The sequence below is a fragment of the Coloeus monedula genome (assembly GCF_965178545.1).
Source record: "Coloeus monedula genome assembly, chromosome: 3".
Taxonomy (NCBI): Eukaryota; Metazoa; Chordata; class Aves; order Passeriformes; family Corvidae; genus Coloeus; species Coloeus monedula.
This window is the reverse complement of record NC_138783.1, coordinates 112,439,127-112,459,924: the sequence shown is the minus strand read 5'-3', so window position 1 is coordinate 112,459,924 and position 20,798 is coordinate 112,439,127. Positions and strand designations below refer to the sequence as shown.

The 20,798-nt window shown below is 37.1% G+C and overlaps 1 protein-coding gene across 3 annotated transcripts in view; it reads right to left on the bottom strand.

The window, feature by feature from the left end:
- Nucleotides 1–20,798, bottom strand: part of USP9X (ubiquitin specific peptidase 9 X-linked) — a 101,371-nt gene that overhangs the window by 14,577 nt on the left and 65,996 nt on the right. For 2 of the 3 annotated variants that reach the window (XM_082277900.1, XM_082277902.1), the window contains 14 exons: nt 18,153–18,319; nt 14,739–14,847; nt 13,998–14,144; nt 13,730–13,876; nt 12,724–12,946; nt 10,167–10,387; nt 9,576–9,766; nt 8,977–9,150; nt 6,925–7,066; nt 5,998–6,748; nt 5,356–5,479; nt 3,915–4,140; nt 2,692–2,821; nt 865–1,050 (listed from right to left, as the gene is read on the bottom strand). In XM_082277900.1, the coding sequence (XP_082134026.1) occupies nt 865–1,050; nt 2,692–2,821; nt 3,915–4,140; nt 5,356–5,479; nt 5,998–6,748; nt 6,925–7,066; nt 8,977–9,150; nt 9,576–9,766; nt 10,167–10,387; nt 12,724–12,946; nt 13,730–13,876; nt 13,998–14,144; nt 14,739–14,847; nt 18,153–18,319 (2,938 nt within the window). The remainder of the gene's footprint in view (nt 1–864; nt 1,051–2,691; nt 2,822–3,914; nt 4,141–5,355; nt 5,480–5,997; nt 6,749–6,924; nt 7,067–8,976; nt 9,151–9,575; nt 9,767–10,166; nt 10,388–12,723; nt 12,947–13,729; nt 13,877–13,997; nt 14,145–14,738; nt 14,848–18,152; nt 18,320–20,798) is intronic. The other variant, XM_082277901.1, reaches the window with a different exon arrangement.

The window sequence follows — 20,798 nt, the reverse complement described above, 5'->3', positions numbered from 1 at the left end:
CAAGCAAAATTGCCACATGATTCTGAAGCTTATTACAGCACAGTAAAATTTTCAGTTCATTAATCTCACTATAGCATAGTCTAGCCTATTGACTTTATAGCCTGACACATCAAGCTGTAATGAGTTTGCCATTAAATAGCTTCTCTACAGATTTCTAATTAGGTTTTCTAAAATATGCTTAGCGGAACGTGTACAGATACAGGCTATAAAGTCCACATGGCCCAATATTCTGCCACCATTTCTCAAAAATAACTCCACTCTATTCAGCTACTGGAAATGTTAATGCTTTACACTCTGGTTAATCAATTTCCAGCTGATTCTTTATCTTTTATAAATTGAAGCGCTGGCTTCTGTTTGCTGTCTTGAGTTTAAATGAGCACCAAATCATAATCAAGAGCTACCTAAAACAATGCAACATCTCTTCAGTGGTAAGCACTATTAGTTATCTCAAAACCTGCTATGGTGGTTTTCCTGTACATATTATTTCTGTAGTCTATTTTTTTATCGCCTACTCAGGATAAAAACATCTTTGGACAGCTCTTTAGAATGGGCTTAAACTATTCTAAAAGTATTACTACTTTGTAATGAGCAACCTCCTACTTTACAAAATATTTCCCAGTATTTTTAAGGAATAAGCCAAGCAGCATAAAATACAGAACAGATTTCTGTCTTGGTCTTTTTAGTATAACAAATCACTTTTGCTTCTGGCAAACAGATTTGTGTCTTTAAATCAAAGATGCTGCTACACATAAAAGCAAAACATTTTTCCAGCTAATCCACTTTATAAATAATTGCTAAACATGCACAAAAAGACGTTTACTGATATAGTCAATGGATCTAAAGCAAACTTAAAATTTACTGTACCATTGATAGAAGACTGCATCCGTGATGAGACATTGCAACAGCGGATCAGTTGTGACACAACAGTGTACAGCTTCCCCAGCTCAGCATACTGGTATTTAATTGGAGGGCCTGGACCTTCATCCAGAGCCACCAGCATGAAGGTTGCAGGAACATTTAGTTTCAGAAGTTGTGTCTTCTCTGCTACACCTTTATGGGGCAGGGAGGGGAAAAAAAAAAATCTTGTTTCTGGCACTGAAAATACATTATTTTTAGACTTTTTAAAAAGTAAAATAACAAGAGTTTACATGACTTGCAACTTTTTACTTCTATTAAAGCCTCATTTATACTTTCTGGGGAAAAATAACCAAATCAATAAAGATGCACAACAAAACTATATACAGCTGAAAAATCACACTGAAGGGGAGTTGTATATTACTACAGTTTCTTTTCTTCACAGTGCTCATTAGCACTTAAGCAACCCACAAGTAACATCTGTGCTAACAGCAAAGCCTCAGAGAAGTCTCTTGGACAATGAATTAATCCTTTTGTTGTGAGGCCCAGGATAGGAAAAACATCCCCCCCCCCCCCCCCCCCAGTGTATTTTGTTATTTTTCTATCATGTCCTAGATACATCAATTACAAACTTAAGACATTTCTAACTGTGGCATACAATGTAATAAATGCAAATTACATTACAAAATCAGTAAGAAAACCTCCAAAATCCCAACCAACCAAAAAATCCAAACCTACACCTGGTTTTACTGCAAGAATACCTTGCACATAATACACAAGTACTTACCAGGAAATTCACTATGTCCCTTCTTGCATTGTGTTTCTTATTTTGATTAAAAGTAATAATTTTTCATACATTTCCAAGTCTTTTCTTATTCTGAAACACAACTGGACCTTACCTTCCATCTTTCTGATAAGAAGAAGTGTAAGTGCCTTTTTTATGGCATTTTTTCTGATTATGCTAGATAGTTTTGTAGTTGCATCCTGTGTAGAACTGATCTCTCACTTGCTTTGATGTGAACAGTTTACTATTTGATTTCTCAAAATGTCAGACAATTTAATCTTTTTCACAGAATGCAGGAATGATGCTATTGTGGTTTTTGATGAATGAACTCTACATCCATACAGAAGCCTTCAGGTAACAGTAGTAAGACAAGGACAACAGCTTACTGTATTAGTATTTCCAGGTTTATCTCTGCAGGGTAGATTGTGACAATGATCAGACCCACAAATAAAATTGTATTTTCCTATCTAGTCTCTGAGTGCTCTCCTACTCAGAGGCCTGAACTGCACTGACTATGAAAAGCTAATGAAGAAGAAAAGAGAAGTTGGAGCAGAAGAATTGCATCTCTCTTTTCTGCAATAACATTAATTCTACTCTGGGGGTCATGGCAGAAACCTGCCAGACAGATAATACTTTGGTAGGCAAAGTATATGAAAACAACAGACATTACAGGTGTAATTAAATTAACACAATCGTCTAGATTAATTTTAGAGACAGGAAATTAAATTCCTTTAAAATTGTCTACTTCCTGCATGAGCTGATAAACAGCAATGGTCAAATATTTTACAAAATTTCACCCCCACCCTCTATCAGCAGGACACTGTCTTACTGCTTCAAGCTTCTCATGTTTATCTTCCAAGGATGATAGGGAGACTGAAGCCCCAAACTCCAAAGAGGAGGAACACAGATGCTAGAGAGCATTTATAAGACATGTAATGATAACAATCTGCCTAAGGATGGAAAACTGGATTCTCCTGCTGTTACCTCTGCAACTGGATCATTAATAAAGCCTCAGTTTATTATAGTTTCATCAGTTAAAGCAATTTGCTTACCTAGATTGGCATACATCACAAACAGATTGAAATACTGCTGCAAGTGGCGCCCGTGTTCGGATACTTCCCTTCTTAGAAGATTTAGTACCGCCCTCAGTAAGTGATCACTTAAACTTAAGTTATCGTAAGCCTACAGAAAGAAAAAAATTCTACTGTTAGTGACTGAACCTATCATATCTTTATTTAGTTTATACTTTTTACTATGATAGAGAACAGAACTGGTTAAAAGGTATGGGATTCATACAAGCTCTGAAGTACCAGCAGCTGGTTAGTCTTCTGTGTCTCACACAGAGAAAAAGACAGACAGGGAGTAAGACTCCCATCACTCAATACCATGTAAATCCAAGAAATTAGGCAGCTATAGAAACTTCTAACTGGGCTTTTTTTTCCAATAGCAGACAGGCCTAAATACTCAAGAAACACACATGCAATTCCATTGTTAACTTCATAGACTAAGAAAACCAAATTACCTCTACAGGTGTATCTCAAATACCTTGTGATACAAAACACTTCCTAAGCCTGTGTTAACTTTAATTTTACACAAATTCTTTTGCCAGACACTGTAATGGAAACATTCTGAGAAGGTGAGTGAAACCATGTAAGCAAAAAGTGCCTCACTGCAGACATTAAAAATATGACAAAGCAAAGGCTTGAAAAGGTTACCTTTTTTAATAGAGTCCAAACAAAGCCATTGTTATCACAAGTATTACAGTAAGATATAGGCTTTTTTTTTGTCAGTTCTAGGTGTGTAAAATCAGGCAATTCACTGTCTACTCCTACACCAAGTTACAATTTTTGACAATTTCACTGTTGCAAGATACATGGGATTAAAACTTACTGAACTCCTGCAGATTTTCAGGTTAGTGTTAGCTTGTTTGTGGGGGCTTGTTTGTTTGTTTTGAAGTTCTAAATAAAAACAAGGGTTCACTTCCCTACACATTACTCCACTAAAATAGCCACTGGTTTTATTTTGCAGGTTTCACACTCCCTACTCAAAGCTCCCACTGAGCCTTCACAGAGATTTACAAATGAGGGGAAACTGAAGCCCTCTGACAGCAACTCTCTCACTAACTGGTTGAGTTATATCCTGTTTTGTAGTGCAAAATGGGCTGTACAGCTTTCCAGCCAACACTGATGCATCTACTCCAGAGCTTACTTCACACTAAATGCTTATGATGAAGAAAGAGTAAGTTTCAAAAGCTTTTCGTTAGAAAATTAAATACCTGACTGGAAGGTCCAGGAGAGGCAAAAGGTGATTGACATGGTCCGTCTTGCAATGAAAAATGTGCAATAAATACTATAAGTTTTGCAAATGCACCCCTCACTTCTGCACTGGGGCATTCCAGGAGATACTCAGAGAAGCGGTTTGAAACATTAAAAAGGACGTTGTGTGCAAACCAAAAGCGTACATTCTTGCTGTGACGGAGCAGGATGCACAGGGCATCATACCTGAAACAGGAGATGACACCATTATGACCAAATGCAGACATTAGTGAATTCTGGCAGACATGTACTTTTGCAGAGTTTGAAGAAAATATGTGTTACAGGTGATCCGCAAACATTTTTGTTCACAAAATGATTCTAATCAGATAATTTGTAGTTCTTATAGTGATACTCTTATGAGAAATCACAAATGGAAGATAACCCTCAATTAAAAACCTAACACTTAACTGTAGCATTTTACTTCTATCACCTGTAAGAATTAAGACAGCATTACACCCCCTAAACTACTCCTCAAAGCAGGTCCTATTTTGCAGCCACCATTCTCTCTGTACTGCAACTGGGGAAGAGGGTGAGCAGCAGAGAACACAGGTGGATTTCATAAGCTGTGTATACAACACATAATTAAATATGTAACCTAACAAGAATTTATAGTCCCATTTACAGATCTTAAAAAACCCCACAAAATGAAAAACCAATACCCAAAGACTAAAATATGTTTCAGAGAGAGTCTTGCATTACTCTGTCCTTCCAGCAGGAATAGCTCAACTCTTTTTGATCTCTTAAAATAAAAGGAGTAACTTAAGCTACTCTGGAAGTTGCTACTGGGGGTACAAATTTGCCATGTATTACACAACTACTTACTAGTAACTAGCTGGTAAACTACCAGCCATGAATACCAGATTTTCTCTCCAATTTGACCAGTAGTAAGGCACACTCCTTTCCCCAGCAGAGAATAACCCAGCTTAAGGTCCTTAAGATAGGACTGTTTGTCACAGTGTGGATTTGAATTACAGGCCCTGTAGCAATGTACATAAAATACCCTGCCAACAGTGTCTCAGACACTATATACATGTTTCACAAACAGAATACAAATATACGCTGCAACAATGGGCTGTAAAGAGCTTTGTTAAGAACAATTCAAACAATGTAAAAACCATTCTGAATTTGTCAGAAAACATAACCTGTTAGTTCTGTGCTAGTGACAGCTTCCATTCTTTCATTCTTTTTAAAAGACAGACAAAAAGACACATTTAAGCTCTGTTGGAAAATTAAATTTGAAGCTGTTCAGATCAGCAGGATATTTTAAGGCTCAAATTCTTCCCAGTATCTTCTACTCAAATTTTCCCCCTTTTCATGTGCACCTTCACCATGTATCTAAATGGGATCTTTTAAGAGACATCAAACTTCCAAAATTGTAATTATTGTTAAAAGACAAAATACCAATCACTAGCAGGGCCACGGACTATTTTCTTTGTATGAAATCCTGTGGTGAAGAGAAATCTAGCAGCAAGCTGAATACTAATCATAGTTATTTCTTCTGCTTCAGGCAACAGATGATCTTGGCCTAAAGAAAAATCAGAATACTCACATGTAGACAAAGTAAAAGCAACTTTTAATAATTTAACTGATTTCAGATTACTGTTTTGTCTGACATGGTGTCCCAATTTTAGAAGAAACTGGATCAAAATAGCCTCTAGCTTCTATAATGTATCATTTGAAAATGTAAGCTTTAATACAGGTACCTGGAGGCTAACATATGTCTGACTTTTACAAATTCAGCATCTCACCTTTGAGAACTGTTTTCAACAAAAGAGCCCTCAAACTTGAGCATTTTAACTTGATTTAGTACAGCAACTGAGTAATAGCTGATAGTTTATCAAAGTATTTTGTGCTAAATATGCTGGCAAGTTTATCACTGATGAACAACTGAACAGCAGGTGTCTAACTGCAAAAGTCCACAAGGACAAGAGTATTCAAAGCAGGACACACCAAATTTTCACTGGCTAGATAAATCCTTGGCCACACAAACCAAAATTCTTCTTGCAAGAAATGAATCCATAATTATCACACTACCATACTAACCTGGAGGAGGATTTAGGTAGACACTATTACAAGTAAGCAACTTCTTTATGAACTGGAAATATTCCAGGCTGTACTGCATCCGATTGTGCATGAACTGCACGTTCTGCTTCCGCACGCTTCGCTCAATGGCTGAGGGCATTTTAATCTGGTGGGGTTTAGTGGTGATAGCGATTTCTGAAATATATTTTATTAGTTCATTGTCTTTGTCTATCGTGTCCATGCGTTCATAAAAAAGAATGTAAGCATTCCACCACCTCTTCTGGCGCCTGTAGGACATTCGCTTCATCATGTGGTCAAACACTTCGCCCATGTACTCTCCCCCAAAACACTGGTTTTTCATTTCTTCATCGTCATCCATTTTACACTCTGTCACATCTCCATCATCAAATTTGTACCACCGATTCTTCTCACCATCTCCACCATTCCTCTGGATAATGTAAGAGTAGTAATGTCCACCGCTGGCCTGGCCGCTGTGCACAAGTACACCCACAAGTCTGTACTTCGTGCTCCCAGAGTGTTCATTTTCTGACTGCTCATTTTGTATTATCTGATTTTCAGGATTCACATCATCCCCTTCCAATTTTGCAACACCTGCCACCGTGTAAGGTTCCATGTCCAGTTCTCGTGGAAATTCAAAATAATCATTGAATTTGATTGCACATTCCCTTTCCCAGTCATAATCAAATCGTTTCAACTGGATTGCAAGAACCGGAGGCAACTTCTTAATCAATAAGCGTTTCACTGTGTCCACCTAAAAAAGGACGTGAACAGTTACCAGCTCTCAAATTTCCATTCATTTACTCTCACCAAATACCAAACTGAGTAATGAAATTATGACTTTTCTTCCCTGAACATGAACTAAGGCTGAACATAGTACAGCTGTAACATCACAGTTGCACACAAATTTCATATATAAGGAAGCATTACCTTTTTGTTGCATTTTTCACAATGATATGCATTTGCACCTTCCAATAAATCTCCTTTGACGTACTGTTCCAAGGAATCGAGAAGGTTTTGGTGATTCCTTATATCTACATTCAGAGTTGTGAAGGATTCCTCACATTCATACCTAGGAATGAATAGGTAAATGTATGAGAAAGGTAGGAACATGTTCAACTTCTTATGTTTTACAGGTGCTACAGTGTGTAAGCAGTACAAGAACTGAACTCTTTTTTATTGCAGTTTTCCTACAGTTACATTACAGTAGCTGCACACCACATTTTTATGGTCAGGAATTAGACTGATAAACACAAATACTGTATCACACCTAAAGACAACAGTTCAAAACAGATGCCAATTCAGCAAAAAACCAAACAAAAAGTCTTTTTATTTTCTATGTAAAAATCTCTGAACCACCATCTTTATAAAATATTTTTGCATGTTTATGACTGGCTTTCACACTGTGTTCTAAATATAATCCACAAACAAATCTCTAGCAATAAACCAGCAATGCTTGAGAGACAACCAGTTGATACATCCTGGAAACAACTTTTTGTTTTTAAAGATAAAGAAGTGATAAATAAATTTAAAAAGCTGCATCTATTCCAGTGTAACCCTGAAGGGCTTGTTTTCCTGATATGCAATCAAGCCTTCAAAGACTGAATAAATAAATATTTAGAAACACTTCAACCAACAGCAATATTCATTCATCCATTAAATAACTTACAAAATATAGAAAGGCTGTTAATTTGCCATATACAAATCCACAGTTTAGTTACCATGAGTTTTCTCCTCCCTAAACTACAATCAGGGTAACATTTTTATTAGTAAGCATAACTACGCAAATCCAGTAGAGCTCCAAAAACACAGAAAAAACTTCAGGATAGTACATAATATCAGGAATGAATGGTAATTCATGTTGCTTCTCCTCTGCATCTGCCATTTAATTACCCATTGCATATAAAGTAAAATCAGTGCTATCATTTTACCTTGCAGTATTTCAATGCACTTCTAGTCACTCATTGTAACCCACAAAACCTAAGATGTTCACTTTACAAATTCTTCTTATTCATACATTAGCTCAATTGAAGTTGAAAGATTACCTCAATAAAATCCTTTTGTATCATTTTTCCCTGTCTTTTAATTGCTAACTGAAGGCTAAAGGAAATGGTCAGCTTTCAAAATAAAGAGTATTTGCAATGGCAATATACAGAGATCTGTATTGTTAAAGAATCACGCATGATCTGAACAGTACGAAGGCCAACTGATAGTGACAGAAATTAAATACAATAATAAAACAAAGCCAGATGTAAAAAAGCCTAAGTTGATCATTAGGCCATCCTGAATTTTGCATGCAATTTTAACCATCCATCTCAAAAAGAGAGATAGATTAAAAAGTCTAGGGAATTACAACTTTACAATGCCCAGTTCTATTCCTTCATTAACAACCATCATCAAAACAGTGAGCTACAGACCTGCAGTCTGATTTGGCATGGATGGTTTCTTACACACCTTCTACAAAGCTGAGTTTCAGTATTCACATTTAAAGCTAACTACAAATACAGCAGGAACCTTAAGACAAAGATGAACCTCCTACACCACTCTCCTTAATTAGAGGTTAAGTAAGTGAGTATGTGAGTATGTTCATAGTGAGTATGAACAGTTTTACTCACTGGAACTCAAGATTCCTACTTGGCTCAGCTCTAAACACACACTATGGAAAACCAAAGACAGAAACAATTTTTGGTCAGGTATTAAAATTTTCTACATTGCATTTGGCCCCTATAATTGTTTTCACTTTTAACATGAAAAAGCTTTTTCTTTCCTGCCTTGATCAATACACAATGCTTCACATACAATCTGTAAGTAGAAGCAATAATGATTAAGTGCCTGTAGACAAACGAATGTTCATCTGCAGAAAAAAATAAGGTAGCAAAATCTATTCCCTTAAAAAACCCACTCTTAGACTCTAATTACTTTTATAGGGATACAAACATGGGTTGTTCTTCTGTACAAAGGATTAAAATCTTCAACACTTACCGATGTGGGCATCCTTGACAAATCTTCTGATCAGCAAAGGACCCTCCTAAAACTTTACTTAACATTGCTGGATGGCCCAAAGCTTTTAAAGCTTCATCTAAGCTGTCCACCAAGGAATTAAAAAATTCTAAAGCATCGTGTTGTTCACGTAGATTTACAGGTTCACCCCAAAGTCTGAAAATGAAAGCACATTTTGTCAAATATTTTTTGTTTTGTTCACCAATAATTTCTTTTAGAAAAAAAAAAAATTATTCAAGCTACTAATCCCTCCTCCTTAAAGAGCCAAACTACTGGTTTTTGATGTACTATGTGCCCTGTTGTTCTTTCCCCGACACTTTCTGGTAAGTATAAAAACATGGTCTTGTGTATAACTTCATACTTAATTCAGTGTCTCACTATCAAAAACTGCTAAAATTCAAAATAACCATCCTGCTGTAAACCTAAATGTATTAATAGACTTCTACAGAATGGTGAAAAAGCATATAAAGTTGCACAGCTTCTGCTAACTTACACTTTACATCATTGCCATTCTACTATGATTAGTTTTGTCGTACTTAGTGGTCCAGTGAACAAACATCAATTCTCAATTTTCTACTTACCTAAACTGTTTCCAAAATCCTCTTGGTACATAGTACTGTAGCCTGGAAGCTGCTAAATGGCCAAAAATTACTTGGAGATGCCTCAAAACACCAATATTGTATTCTTTTCTGTCTTCAGTTTTGCTCAGTGCTGGTTTGTCTTCATACTGATGTGGATAACCAAACACATCATCTCGTGGGTCAACATTGCTCTGAAAAGCAGAAGAAAATTTGTGCAATTCACTTTCATATGTAGCTGTCCCACAGTTGCATCCTTTGTTTAATTTGACAATCTAAGGTGTTTCACACTCTCAGCTGAAAACCCAAATACTGTCTTTGTTTGCATTAACAGAGTCGTGGCGGCAGAAATAAGGTGCAGTGCTCTCCAGTACAAAACCACAAGGAGGAATTCTGGAAACACTGCCACCTGGATCTTCTCAAGTGCCCCTCTGACAGTGACCCTATTCAAGTATGAAAGATTATCCTATTTTCCCCATGGATATCAGTGGAAATCAAAGTAATTGATTGGCAACAGAAATTTATTATGACCTTTTCATAAAAAAAAATAAATTACAATTTAAAGATTAGGTAATTCTATCTAATTAAATTTACCTCGTTGTCCTGCTTTTCATCCCCAGACATATCATCATCTACATCACTGCCCGTGCCTTCAATTGCAAGAATCCCGTTCCTGATGGCTGGAATCATGTACAGCTGCTGAATGACAGAATTCATGTAACAAGTGGCACCAGCATTTTTCAGTCCCACAAATCCCTTTGGCGGTCGAGGCCCAACAGGTGGCAGATATTCCCATTCTGTGAGCGCTTCACAGGCTAAGAGAAAACAGCAGAATGTGGTCAAAGAACTGTTTTGTTATAAAATAAAGAGGACATTCATACAGTACAAAGGGCAGTTGCATAAAATTATTATTAGTCTGTTATCACACTGTAATTTAATAAAAAACAATGTTCCATCAGAAAACTTAATTGCTAAAATTAACCCAACTTCTATGAAGGACAGTTCTATCTGTAATCTTAATGCTATAACATTTTCTTCTACTGCATAACTAAAGAGGTGGCCAGACAAAAATTTAGTCTATTTATATGTGAAACAGAAGTCTTTCCTCAATACCAGCAAGTTTCTTAGCTGAACAATTCAGCTGAATGAATACAGAATATATAACCAGTTTATAAGCCTTTCAAAAATTATAATACTCTCAAAAATTTATAATCCTTAAAAAATTTACATTATTTCACTTAAGCCCCACTTCTACTTGCCAGGATGGGAAACAATTTTAGCAAATGCTATCTATATAACTTGATATATATTTTTTCCTCCTGAGTCTTCTCTCTCAGGTTTCCTGACATCTCTTCAAGAACATTTACAATCACAGGTTTCCTATGCTAAGCTGCTGTTCTGCAGTTTTAACACAAAAAGTTCTGATATAAGAGAGCATGCATATTTACAAGCAGACTTGGTACATGAATCACAGAGCATGCACAGTTCATACATGTGCTCTCTCTTCTGTCTGACATACCACAGAGATCTGGTGTTCTACTGTGCTTATCAAATACTTGAGTGGAACGAAATGCCATGAAATCATTCTAAATGTGAGGTGATAAGAAATACACTATTTCCCAGTAGAAAAAAAGAGTGAAGAACAAAGGATGAGGCAGAGGGGAAAACCATAAAGCTATCCTTTTAATTTATTCATCTGAGATGGAACCAAACAAAAGAAGATTGAAAAACCTCAAACGACTCATTGATAGCACCATTCAAGCAAGTAGCACTGCCATTTGGAGAGGTAGTGGACGACTCCCACCTTGGGATACTATTTTTAATTGCTTATGGTTTTGGTAAATGCTATGAGTTTAAACCTTCTGTTAAATCACACAATGGTTTGGGTTGGAAGGACCTTTAAAGATCATCCAGTCCAACCCCCCTCCCATGGGTCAGGACATCTTCCACTAGACCAGATTGCTCAGGACCCCATCCAACCTGGCCTTGAATACTCCCAGGGATGGGGAATCCACAATGGGGCAACCTGTTCAGCATTCTCATAGTGAAGAACTTCTTCCTTGTGTCCAGTCTAAATCTACTCTCAGTTTAAAATCATTGCCTCTTGTCCTCTATAACTACAGACCCTGGTACAAAAGTTTTCCTCCATCTTTTTTATAAGCCATGTTTAAGTAATGAAGGTCACAATAAGGTACCCCCAGAGGCTTCTCTTCTCCAGGCTGAACAACTCCAACTCTCCCTGCCTTTCTCACCATATAAGCTTGGGTTTTCTTGGTTTGATGGTGTTTGGATTTTGTTTGGTTGGTGGTGGTGGTTTTTTTCTATCTTCCCTTTCCCTGCTAGTATTACAGCAAAACATTTTTGCTATACCATATAGAGCTGGAGAAAATATGCTCCTGCTTGTTCATTTTTAAAAAAGTCTTACATGATTTTAGTGATAACAACAATCTATGCTAAAGATGAGCCTTTTGCCATCCTTTTGAAAATTAGCCCAAGTTTCACTTGACTATTGGGTTTTGAAGCACTAACAGACTGCAATCACTACAATCTTCCTCCACTGAGAGGGAGGAAGCTCTTTCAGTGCAGAGCTGTGCAGAGACAAGGCCAAAATGGAGCCTGAAAAAGGACTATGACAAGCAGAGAATGAGTTCAGAACTAAAAAGAGAAACAGAACAGTGGACCTGTGCCTGTGTGTGGACAATGATGACAAATCAGGTGAGCGATCAAGAGACTGGCACTAAAACTAAGCTGAAGATACCTGGTGAGGCTCTGGGATTGGTTAGGAAGAGCCTGAAATGATGAGACAGAAGTAGAAGATACAGATAGAATGAGGTTCCTGGGAGCTGGTATGGACAAAGGGGAGTAGTCAGAGACTGAGATAGGAAGGGTCAGGCTGTGCAAGTGACTGGGGCTGGAATTTGGATGGTGCCTTGGAATGCAAGTCGGTACATTCACTGCATAAAGAAAAACAAAGGCTACACTGGCAAACTCTTCTAGATTTTGACAGCCTGATTTTCCAACATTAAAAGCAGCCACAAACAAACCATGAACTAAAAAACCCAGCATTTGGTTCACTGGATAATATAAACAAAACCTATACATGACATATACATTAAAGAGTAGAAAATAGATAATTAAAAGTATTACATACTAGTGATTGCTGTACCTATGTAATACATTTCAGTCAACGTGTCTACTATCTGTTTGAGATTTCGCACACATCCAACTGCTAGTGCAACTAGGAGCTCAAAGCCAGCATTAATAGTAGCTGGTGAACTACAGACTGGTATGGCCTGCTCAGCAGGCAATTCTCCATTTCTCATGTATTGTAGATAAACATTGGATGCTGGAAAGATGAAATCATCTATCAACTCCTGAAAAAAAAAGACAATAAATCACCTGTTACCATGGAAATTATTTTACAACAGAGTAAGGGCTATTACATAAATGAATGTCTGAGAACCAGAGGGGTACTTAAAAACAAAGTAAAAATTGAGACCAACACCACAATGAGCTTTTAAATTTAGAACAGAAGAACTCCATTCTAAAGTGGTTCCCTGCAAACCACCTCCCCACTCAAAGTTAAAAAAAATCTGTACTGTTCTTGATTGATAAAAAATTACTTTTGCAAAACCAGTATTATCTACAAAGGTCTTTATCAATTAGTGCTGAAAAACCAACACTCCTGTTCTATAATATCAGAGGTACAAACAAAACAAGTCTGATTAAAGAGATGCTCAGATGTGGTGATGCATTTGTTCAAACCTGCCCTAAGCATTAACAGCACTAATTAAGAACGTGTGCGGGAAAGACATTACAGGGGTAATGAAGGAAAGCAGTCCTGTACAGGACTACCCTGTATCTAGCTCACTATCTCTGTGTGATGTTTGTCAAATACTGGAATACAGTAAGAATGAGAATGTTAAATACACTTTATGAATGAAACATGGAATTTTAAAAATTATTTTTGAAGAAAACATTAAACTCCAATTAAAGTATATTTATGGATACAGACCACAAGATGTGAAGCTTCTTTTGACTTATTTACAGGTAAAAACAAACAACAAAAACCCCCCAAACATCCACCCCCCAAAAAAACCCCTAAAACCTCACAAAGACAAAAATTCCCCTCCATAGGTCAAAAAACTTGAACTTACTTTAATGAGATTAGCACCTCCTTTTTCACAACCAATATGGTATTTCTTCTCAGGTGTCTGGAATGCTAACAACTCTTTTGTTACTCCAAGGTGACCCTCTAAGATAGTTTCTTCAACACCTGTCTCCCCTGTTCTTTTTACTTCATCCTGCCATTTAAGAGAAAGTTAGGATACTCCAAACAGCAAATATTTACCAAGCTCAGAACTGTACTTTACAATAAAGCAGCAAAAACCTAATTATCAGGAATAAACTGATCCTAAAACTTACCCTAATCCTCTTAAGCCAGTCAATTTCATTATTGAGAAGAACTTCAGCATTGGGTACATTAATATTACTGTTGTAAGCATAGTTAAGAAGATGTCTTAAGAGGGTGAAGTAGTCTCCAGAATGCTTAGCTCTCTCTCTTGCAGTGCTCTGTGTAAGCCAAAAGCAAATGAGAATTTATACACGCTTCTACTTACAGTGCAACACCAACATATTTCCCCTAAATCTGGCAATAAATATAAAAGAAAACAAGTGTAAGGTGATTTTTAACCTTTTAGAAGTTTACAATAGTATTTAGCTGTTAATGAATGACTTCTCAACTATTTTAGTAGCAATTTCTATACCTGAATGGGAGAAAGAAAACCAAATCAAAACTTAAAATCAAACATTCAAGAGAGGCATGAGCATGGGGAACTGAAAAGCCCTGGCAGGACCAGTAGGAGAAGGCACTAACTGTAGGTATCTCTCTAAGCTGCTAATGTTTTTACTTAAAGGTTAGCAATCACCAAAGATCAAATGCAGACATTAAAGCCTCTTGTTCATGTTCTTATCAGAAAATACAAGAGTCCCTCTTCCCCTGATCTAGCTCAAATGGAAATCATCTGTGCTGCTTGCCTGTAGGTCAGAAGGAATCTATATTTTAGTGACTGTTGTTAATACCAATTCGTCTTTTCTTGCAGGTATTTTGCCCTATTACTTTTTACAGACACTCCCATACTGAAGACTTTATCTCTGAAAACTTACCCCTAGAACAGTAAACAGCAGGGTAATGAAGAAAAGGAGAGGTCTCTGTCCCATGCAACACCTGGTAGCCATTAAAAAGAATTGTTCCTGTGCCATCTGACGAACGGTTCTGGAAATAATTTAATAGAAACATTAAATTCAATCTCCCTATCCAAACAGGACATTAATTAAATTTGTGTTTATCTGCTTAATGCCATTTTCTAAAACTGAAAGTAATGTAAGAAACGAGAATAGTTTAATTATTCACTACCCATCATATTGTTTCTCCTTGCAGTGAAATTTCAGATGCATTAATTATATTACAAAACCTGTTCCACAAATCAAATATTTAAAGAAAAAGAAACTTAGAAACACCTAACACCACTACACCTTCGCAACTGCCAGCAAATATTGCATAACACAACCATTTGCAATCCCAAATCATTTTTTTTCTAATCAAGCACCAGTTGTACCTGGTAAGACAAATGAGAACTATTCCAGTAAAACTGCTTTTATGTGTCGCTGCAGCAGTTTGCTGAGTAATTTTGAAGTCATCAAAATTTATCATTAGTAAGATGTGAGAGATGATGACCCTCCTGAAAATTCAAGTGGCTATAATTAAAGGAAATTTTTCACCTCAGAATCTAATCTAATCACTGGAGCAATGCGGGAATGGATAAAGTTCAGTAAAAAAAAAATTACTTAAGGCAAATCCCAAATCCTGTTCTTTTAAGTAGTAGGATTGTCTGAGCAGTATGCCTTGTAAAAACTGTTAGGAACAACTCTGTTTGTGTGGGAAGAGACTACAAATGAATGCTGAATGAACGATTTTATCAACGTATCTCAGCATATGAAAAACTGAGTTTTGCAGTCTGCTTGATGTGGCTGTCTTTGTTTTGTGTCCATGGAGTCAGGGTGGAAAGCACACCAAAGAATCCTATTCCCTTCAGAGTTTTTTCATGTGTGGTTAACTGTGGTTTCAAAACCACATAAGGATGACCTTGAGGTCAGAGCAAAGATGCACCTGGCTGAGCACCCCATCTCTGGTACCATGCACAAAGGAAAGCGCACAAGAAGAAGGAATCATGCAGTGACACTTCTCCAGAATGTTCTCTCAGCTTCTAACAATCCGTGGTTCAGGAAGACTACCAAGAGCAGTATTTCACAGCCCTCACTGGACAAGTTCACAAAAGAACCCCTCAAACCATTTCCAAACCGAAGGGTTGCACTGCTTAAGTGTTATGCTCAAGAAGGTCTTACACAAAGAAACACAGTTCTTCCTTTGTTCTCCCTTTGCTACTTCTGATTTTAAGGGTCTCTGTGGTATTCTCCTCCCACCATTCATCTCTCCTCCAATATGAAGTGCCCCCAGCTATTCAGCTGTTCCTCAGATGGAAGTCATTGCAGAGCTTTGATCTCCCTTGTCACCCTTCTCTGATCTTTGCAAGTTCTCCTACTCTGCTCTGAGTTGCAGCAGACCGTGCGGCGGGGCTGGTCTGTTTTGTTCTTAACAATAATTGACATTTTATGGGGTCTGACTGCTGAGCTGACATTTTTGTAGAACATCTCACAGAAAGTTATTTTAAGATACAATCCATCAGCTGCTTGGGACACATCACACAGACACTCCTCAAGTCTGTGCATTTAAAGGCAGAATGAAATAGATACAGGTGGTATTTTCCTAATGTGAGAAATGCAACCAAGCGAACACGTGCCTCACACTGTTATGTTTCTGAGGAGCATGCAATGTTTGAACACAGTATTATATTTTTGTGAAGCTATAACAATCTAAGAGCTCTTAAGGAATCATGAGAGGGATGCAGCTGCCTAAGCACAGGCATCTTGTGCTGTTTTAGACACGTGATGACAGCACAGAGCTGGCACACAGGACATGAGCTGCATGATGAATTTGCACTCAGCAGGTGGAACAGCTGGAGGTCAAGCACCTCCCTTAGAGCTGCCAACCTGAATCCTGCCCTATTGACTGCTCCAGGTCACAGGTTTCTGTATAGTTAACAGACAACAGTCTCTTCAGTGGGTATAAGTGCCATTGCTTTACACCAGCACAAAAATTTTTATTTATTTGGGCCACATACATGTGGCCACCAAACACTTTACAGAAATCAGCAAAATACTTCTGGGTTCCAGGATTATTTAGGATTAGCTGTTCAGCTATCTCCTCTTAACTAAGGAGACACCATTACAAAATCAATTATCTTGCACTCAGGGGACACCACTACAAAATCAATTATCTTGGAGGGGAAAAAAACTGCCCTAGCATTTAGTATTAATTTTGCATTCTGTTTCTCAATTTAGAGGTAGCATGGTTATGCTCTGAGGAAACAGAAGTCCCAATCTCAAACTCTGAAAAACAAACAATCCATCTGATCTTTTCTAGAAAGATCCTATTTGTGAGATCTGAACTTGATCATCTTCCTTGTCTTTTATGGTGCACCAAAAATATTTTCTCACATGCATATTTTTGCTCACATTGTTCTCTGACTGAATGTAGGAGATTAGAGAACAATTGTCATGGAAGGATACTCAGTTCTGTCTGGTATTTGCTAAACCTTCTCTGCATTACAAACAGTGATTTGTTTCCACATTAATCCAGAAGAGGAACTTTTCAGCACCTTAGTTCAACTTCACCATCTTCATTTACAAAGCAGTCTTCTGTTTCTACTTATGTTTATGCTATTCTATCATGTAAAAATGAACAGCTGCACCATTCTAAGTGACATTATCATACATATCACAAGTTTTACAGGCATATGAGAGAAAAGAGCTCAGAGCTAGTTTCTGGTACTGACAATATAAATTATTTTTCCATACAATGCGTGATACAAGCAAGCTTCAGTGAAACTGAAAATTCAATACCCTATTCCACAGGCTGCAAACCAATAAAGCTTGAGGTATTTCTGGTAACCTTCCACAGTTTCACCAGTGTGTGCAAAGAGTTCACTGTAACGAGATGCTCTGACGATACCATTGATCCTTTCGTTACGGCAAATATTCCTAAATGTAAGACTTTTCAACCTGTTTATCTAGAAAAGTCAAAAATCCCAAAACACAGTGCTCAAATTCTGACCACATTCATCTGAGAGCACCACATTCCGAATCCCTTTAAAACGTACCAAAAGGCTGAAGACACTACTAATTTCTGATCTCTCGCAATGAAAAGTTGGAATATTCATGAAACAACAGTAAATTAAAATTAACTCTTTAGTCACAGATAAAGCACCGGCAACCAAGTTTAATAACATGTAACAACTTTCCACCTGGATGGTTTCTGAAAACATCCACCCCAGTGCTTCACGTGACAACTTCAGATGGGCTGAAGCCACTGCTCTGCATTTAGGCTTTATACTCATTTTGAATTGTCAAATAATAGATGTGATACAAAAAAGAAAATAAAAAAACAACACCAAAACTTACTTGCTGTGACAGTGCAATAGTAAATCAATGATAAACGTCTGCCATGCCTTCTCTTTACTGAGTGCATCCAGTGCCGTTGGAATCAAAGCAAAACACAGGGTCATCACCTCCAGTGCTTCACAGCAAACTTGTTCATCTTCCATGTCTGGTTCATTTCCTGCATTTGTCTGTGAAAACAAACAAGAGCGCACAAAGTGGGTACAGCAAACAATCCCAAGAAACCCAACTGGCTCCAAGGTATATCGCTAAAAACAAACACAAACCACAGCTTTGTGATTAGTGACTTAGTGATACTAAGTGATTATCAGTGCCAAGTATTTACGCACTCCACTCAGATCCAAGCCAAAGCACTATGTGGGATGACTCGAACTTCCAGAACTGTGCTTCTCAAAGCAGGATTCCAAGCGTGAATTTACGGAGACAGAAGTTAAATAGGAAGCTTGTAGGCAACAATTACATCAGTTAGTACTGTTGGGAGTTTTTGTTGGTTTGCATCTGGGGGTTTTTTTTTGTTTGGGATTTTTTTTTGCTTTGTTTTTCTTTACGAGTCAAAACATGGAGGTTAAAGCTTGGAAAACTCTTACTACTCAAACAGAGAAAGGCACAGTGCTGTATAATTCATCAATCCAGTTTTACAAGGCTTTGACACTCACAATTTATTTGACCAAAAAGCTTTTTAATACTGCTAGGATTTATTAATCACTTTGCTATTTTTCAGAAACATGAAAGAGCTGTTTAAGTTTTAAACACAGCTGCTGTGGTGATTTTTGAAACAGAAAATAATATTACTGCTAATTGGTGCTTAGGTTACTTCTTCAACTAAACACCTGAATCAATTGAGTTGATTTTGGTACATTTTTTCAAAATAAAAGGAGAGGCAAGCCCTCTCCTCCATCTAGAAGTAATTACCTTCATGAAGTTCTGAAGAAACTGAATGCGAGCAGGTCTCAATTCATCATTTATAAATCATGAGTGCAGGTTTGCAACATTAACTAGAGGCATTTAATATTTGTTTTATATGTGGAAAGGTATCAAGATTAATTAGGCAGAAAGAAGGGATTACAACGCAGAGGAGAGAATTAATTGTCAACAGGCCAAAATATGCCTCACTCTGGCAACAAACACTATTTTGTCCATGCACAACAACTGAAAAATCAGAGGCAGTCACTGCACTGCAGCAGGAGGATGTGGCAGTTCTGACACAACTCAAGATCAGAAAGCAAACGCAGAATGCCTTCAACAAGTCCAGAACTGCACCTGCTCTGCACTGAAGCCCTGGTTAGAAAGGGAAGTTATTTCTGCCCAGCTGCAGGGATCCAGGAGAAAGGCAAAGTACATTTTATACTCAATGAAGTACTTCGCTGCACTCAGGCACCCAGAGCTGGGGGGTCAGTACATCATTATATTTAATCTTTGTAAAGCCATCATAAAATTATTTCCTCTCATCTATAACCAGATACAGTTCTCTTAAACTGTGTCTTTTCTTCCACAATATTCCTCTGTTTCTAGAATACTTTCCTCTCTTTTAATGTTATATTAACAAAGAGTACTTTATTTTCCCTGCTTATTTCTGCAATTCCTTCCTCTTTTGAATTTCCAATTTTTCCCCTTCAAATTTTATTTTCCTTTTGCACAGTATAAACCAAATGCAGCTGCCATTTATTACAAATGTCCATACAGGTGTCAGTAAGAATAAAAAAAAAAAAAACAACAAAAAACCCACAGAATTCTTTGAAGGATGACTGATAATGCACAGCCTAAATTTCACCTTTTTTAAAACTCCAATTATTTTAAAGTATTTTTACAGAACTAAAATGTACAAATATTACCCAGAAAAAAGTTTAAAAAGTACATTTAGGCATGCTCTCTTTTAGGTATATTTTCTATAGTGCACTACTGCTCTTAAAGCATCCTATGTATAGATACAAGCACTTATCTTTGCGTGCCTGGACTGTCACATGAACTAAACCATGTTTTATATGCAAATATCAGCTAAAAAAACCCTCAATCCCAACTTTATTTCATGAAGAAGTCATGCTCACAGCAATAGAAGCAGATGCCATTAAAACACTATGAAAGCTAATGGAGAGGTGTTGCATTTTGCTGAAGTAAATATCCTTTCAATTGATCATTCAAGCACAACAGCGAATACACCAAGAATTAAGCCTCCCTACATATTCCTTTTCCTTTTACTCTCAGGCAAGTATTGATGAGTACTAAACCTGATTTTGTAAGACAAAAAAAGGAAGATGCTTTTTTAAAATCACTGTCAAAATACAGATTATTATTTCCTGTAACTGTAAGCAACACTACTTAAACACAAGGTGTGTGATAATGTACTGATATAAAACTCCCAACTCCAAACTATTTGTGTAAACCACATGTGAAGCCATTATTAAAAGAAAAAAAGCTATACAGAATTAGCAATTATATGGTTTTTTCCAATGCTTCTCACATCACTTTGCTATTCTTTCTCATTCTAGGCTGCACATATGCCTTGAATCACTTCTGTAGAACAGACCTTTTAAGTTTAAAGACTGGACAAATTAGCATTGCAGGAAATGCTTATTCCTTATTTAAATGCAGAACTAACTGGGCTGAAAACATGTTACAGCAGTTACAGAACTGGTGCATTTTTGAACTGAC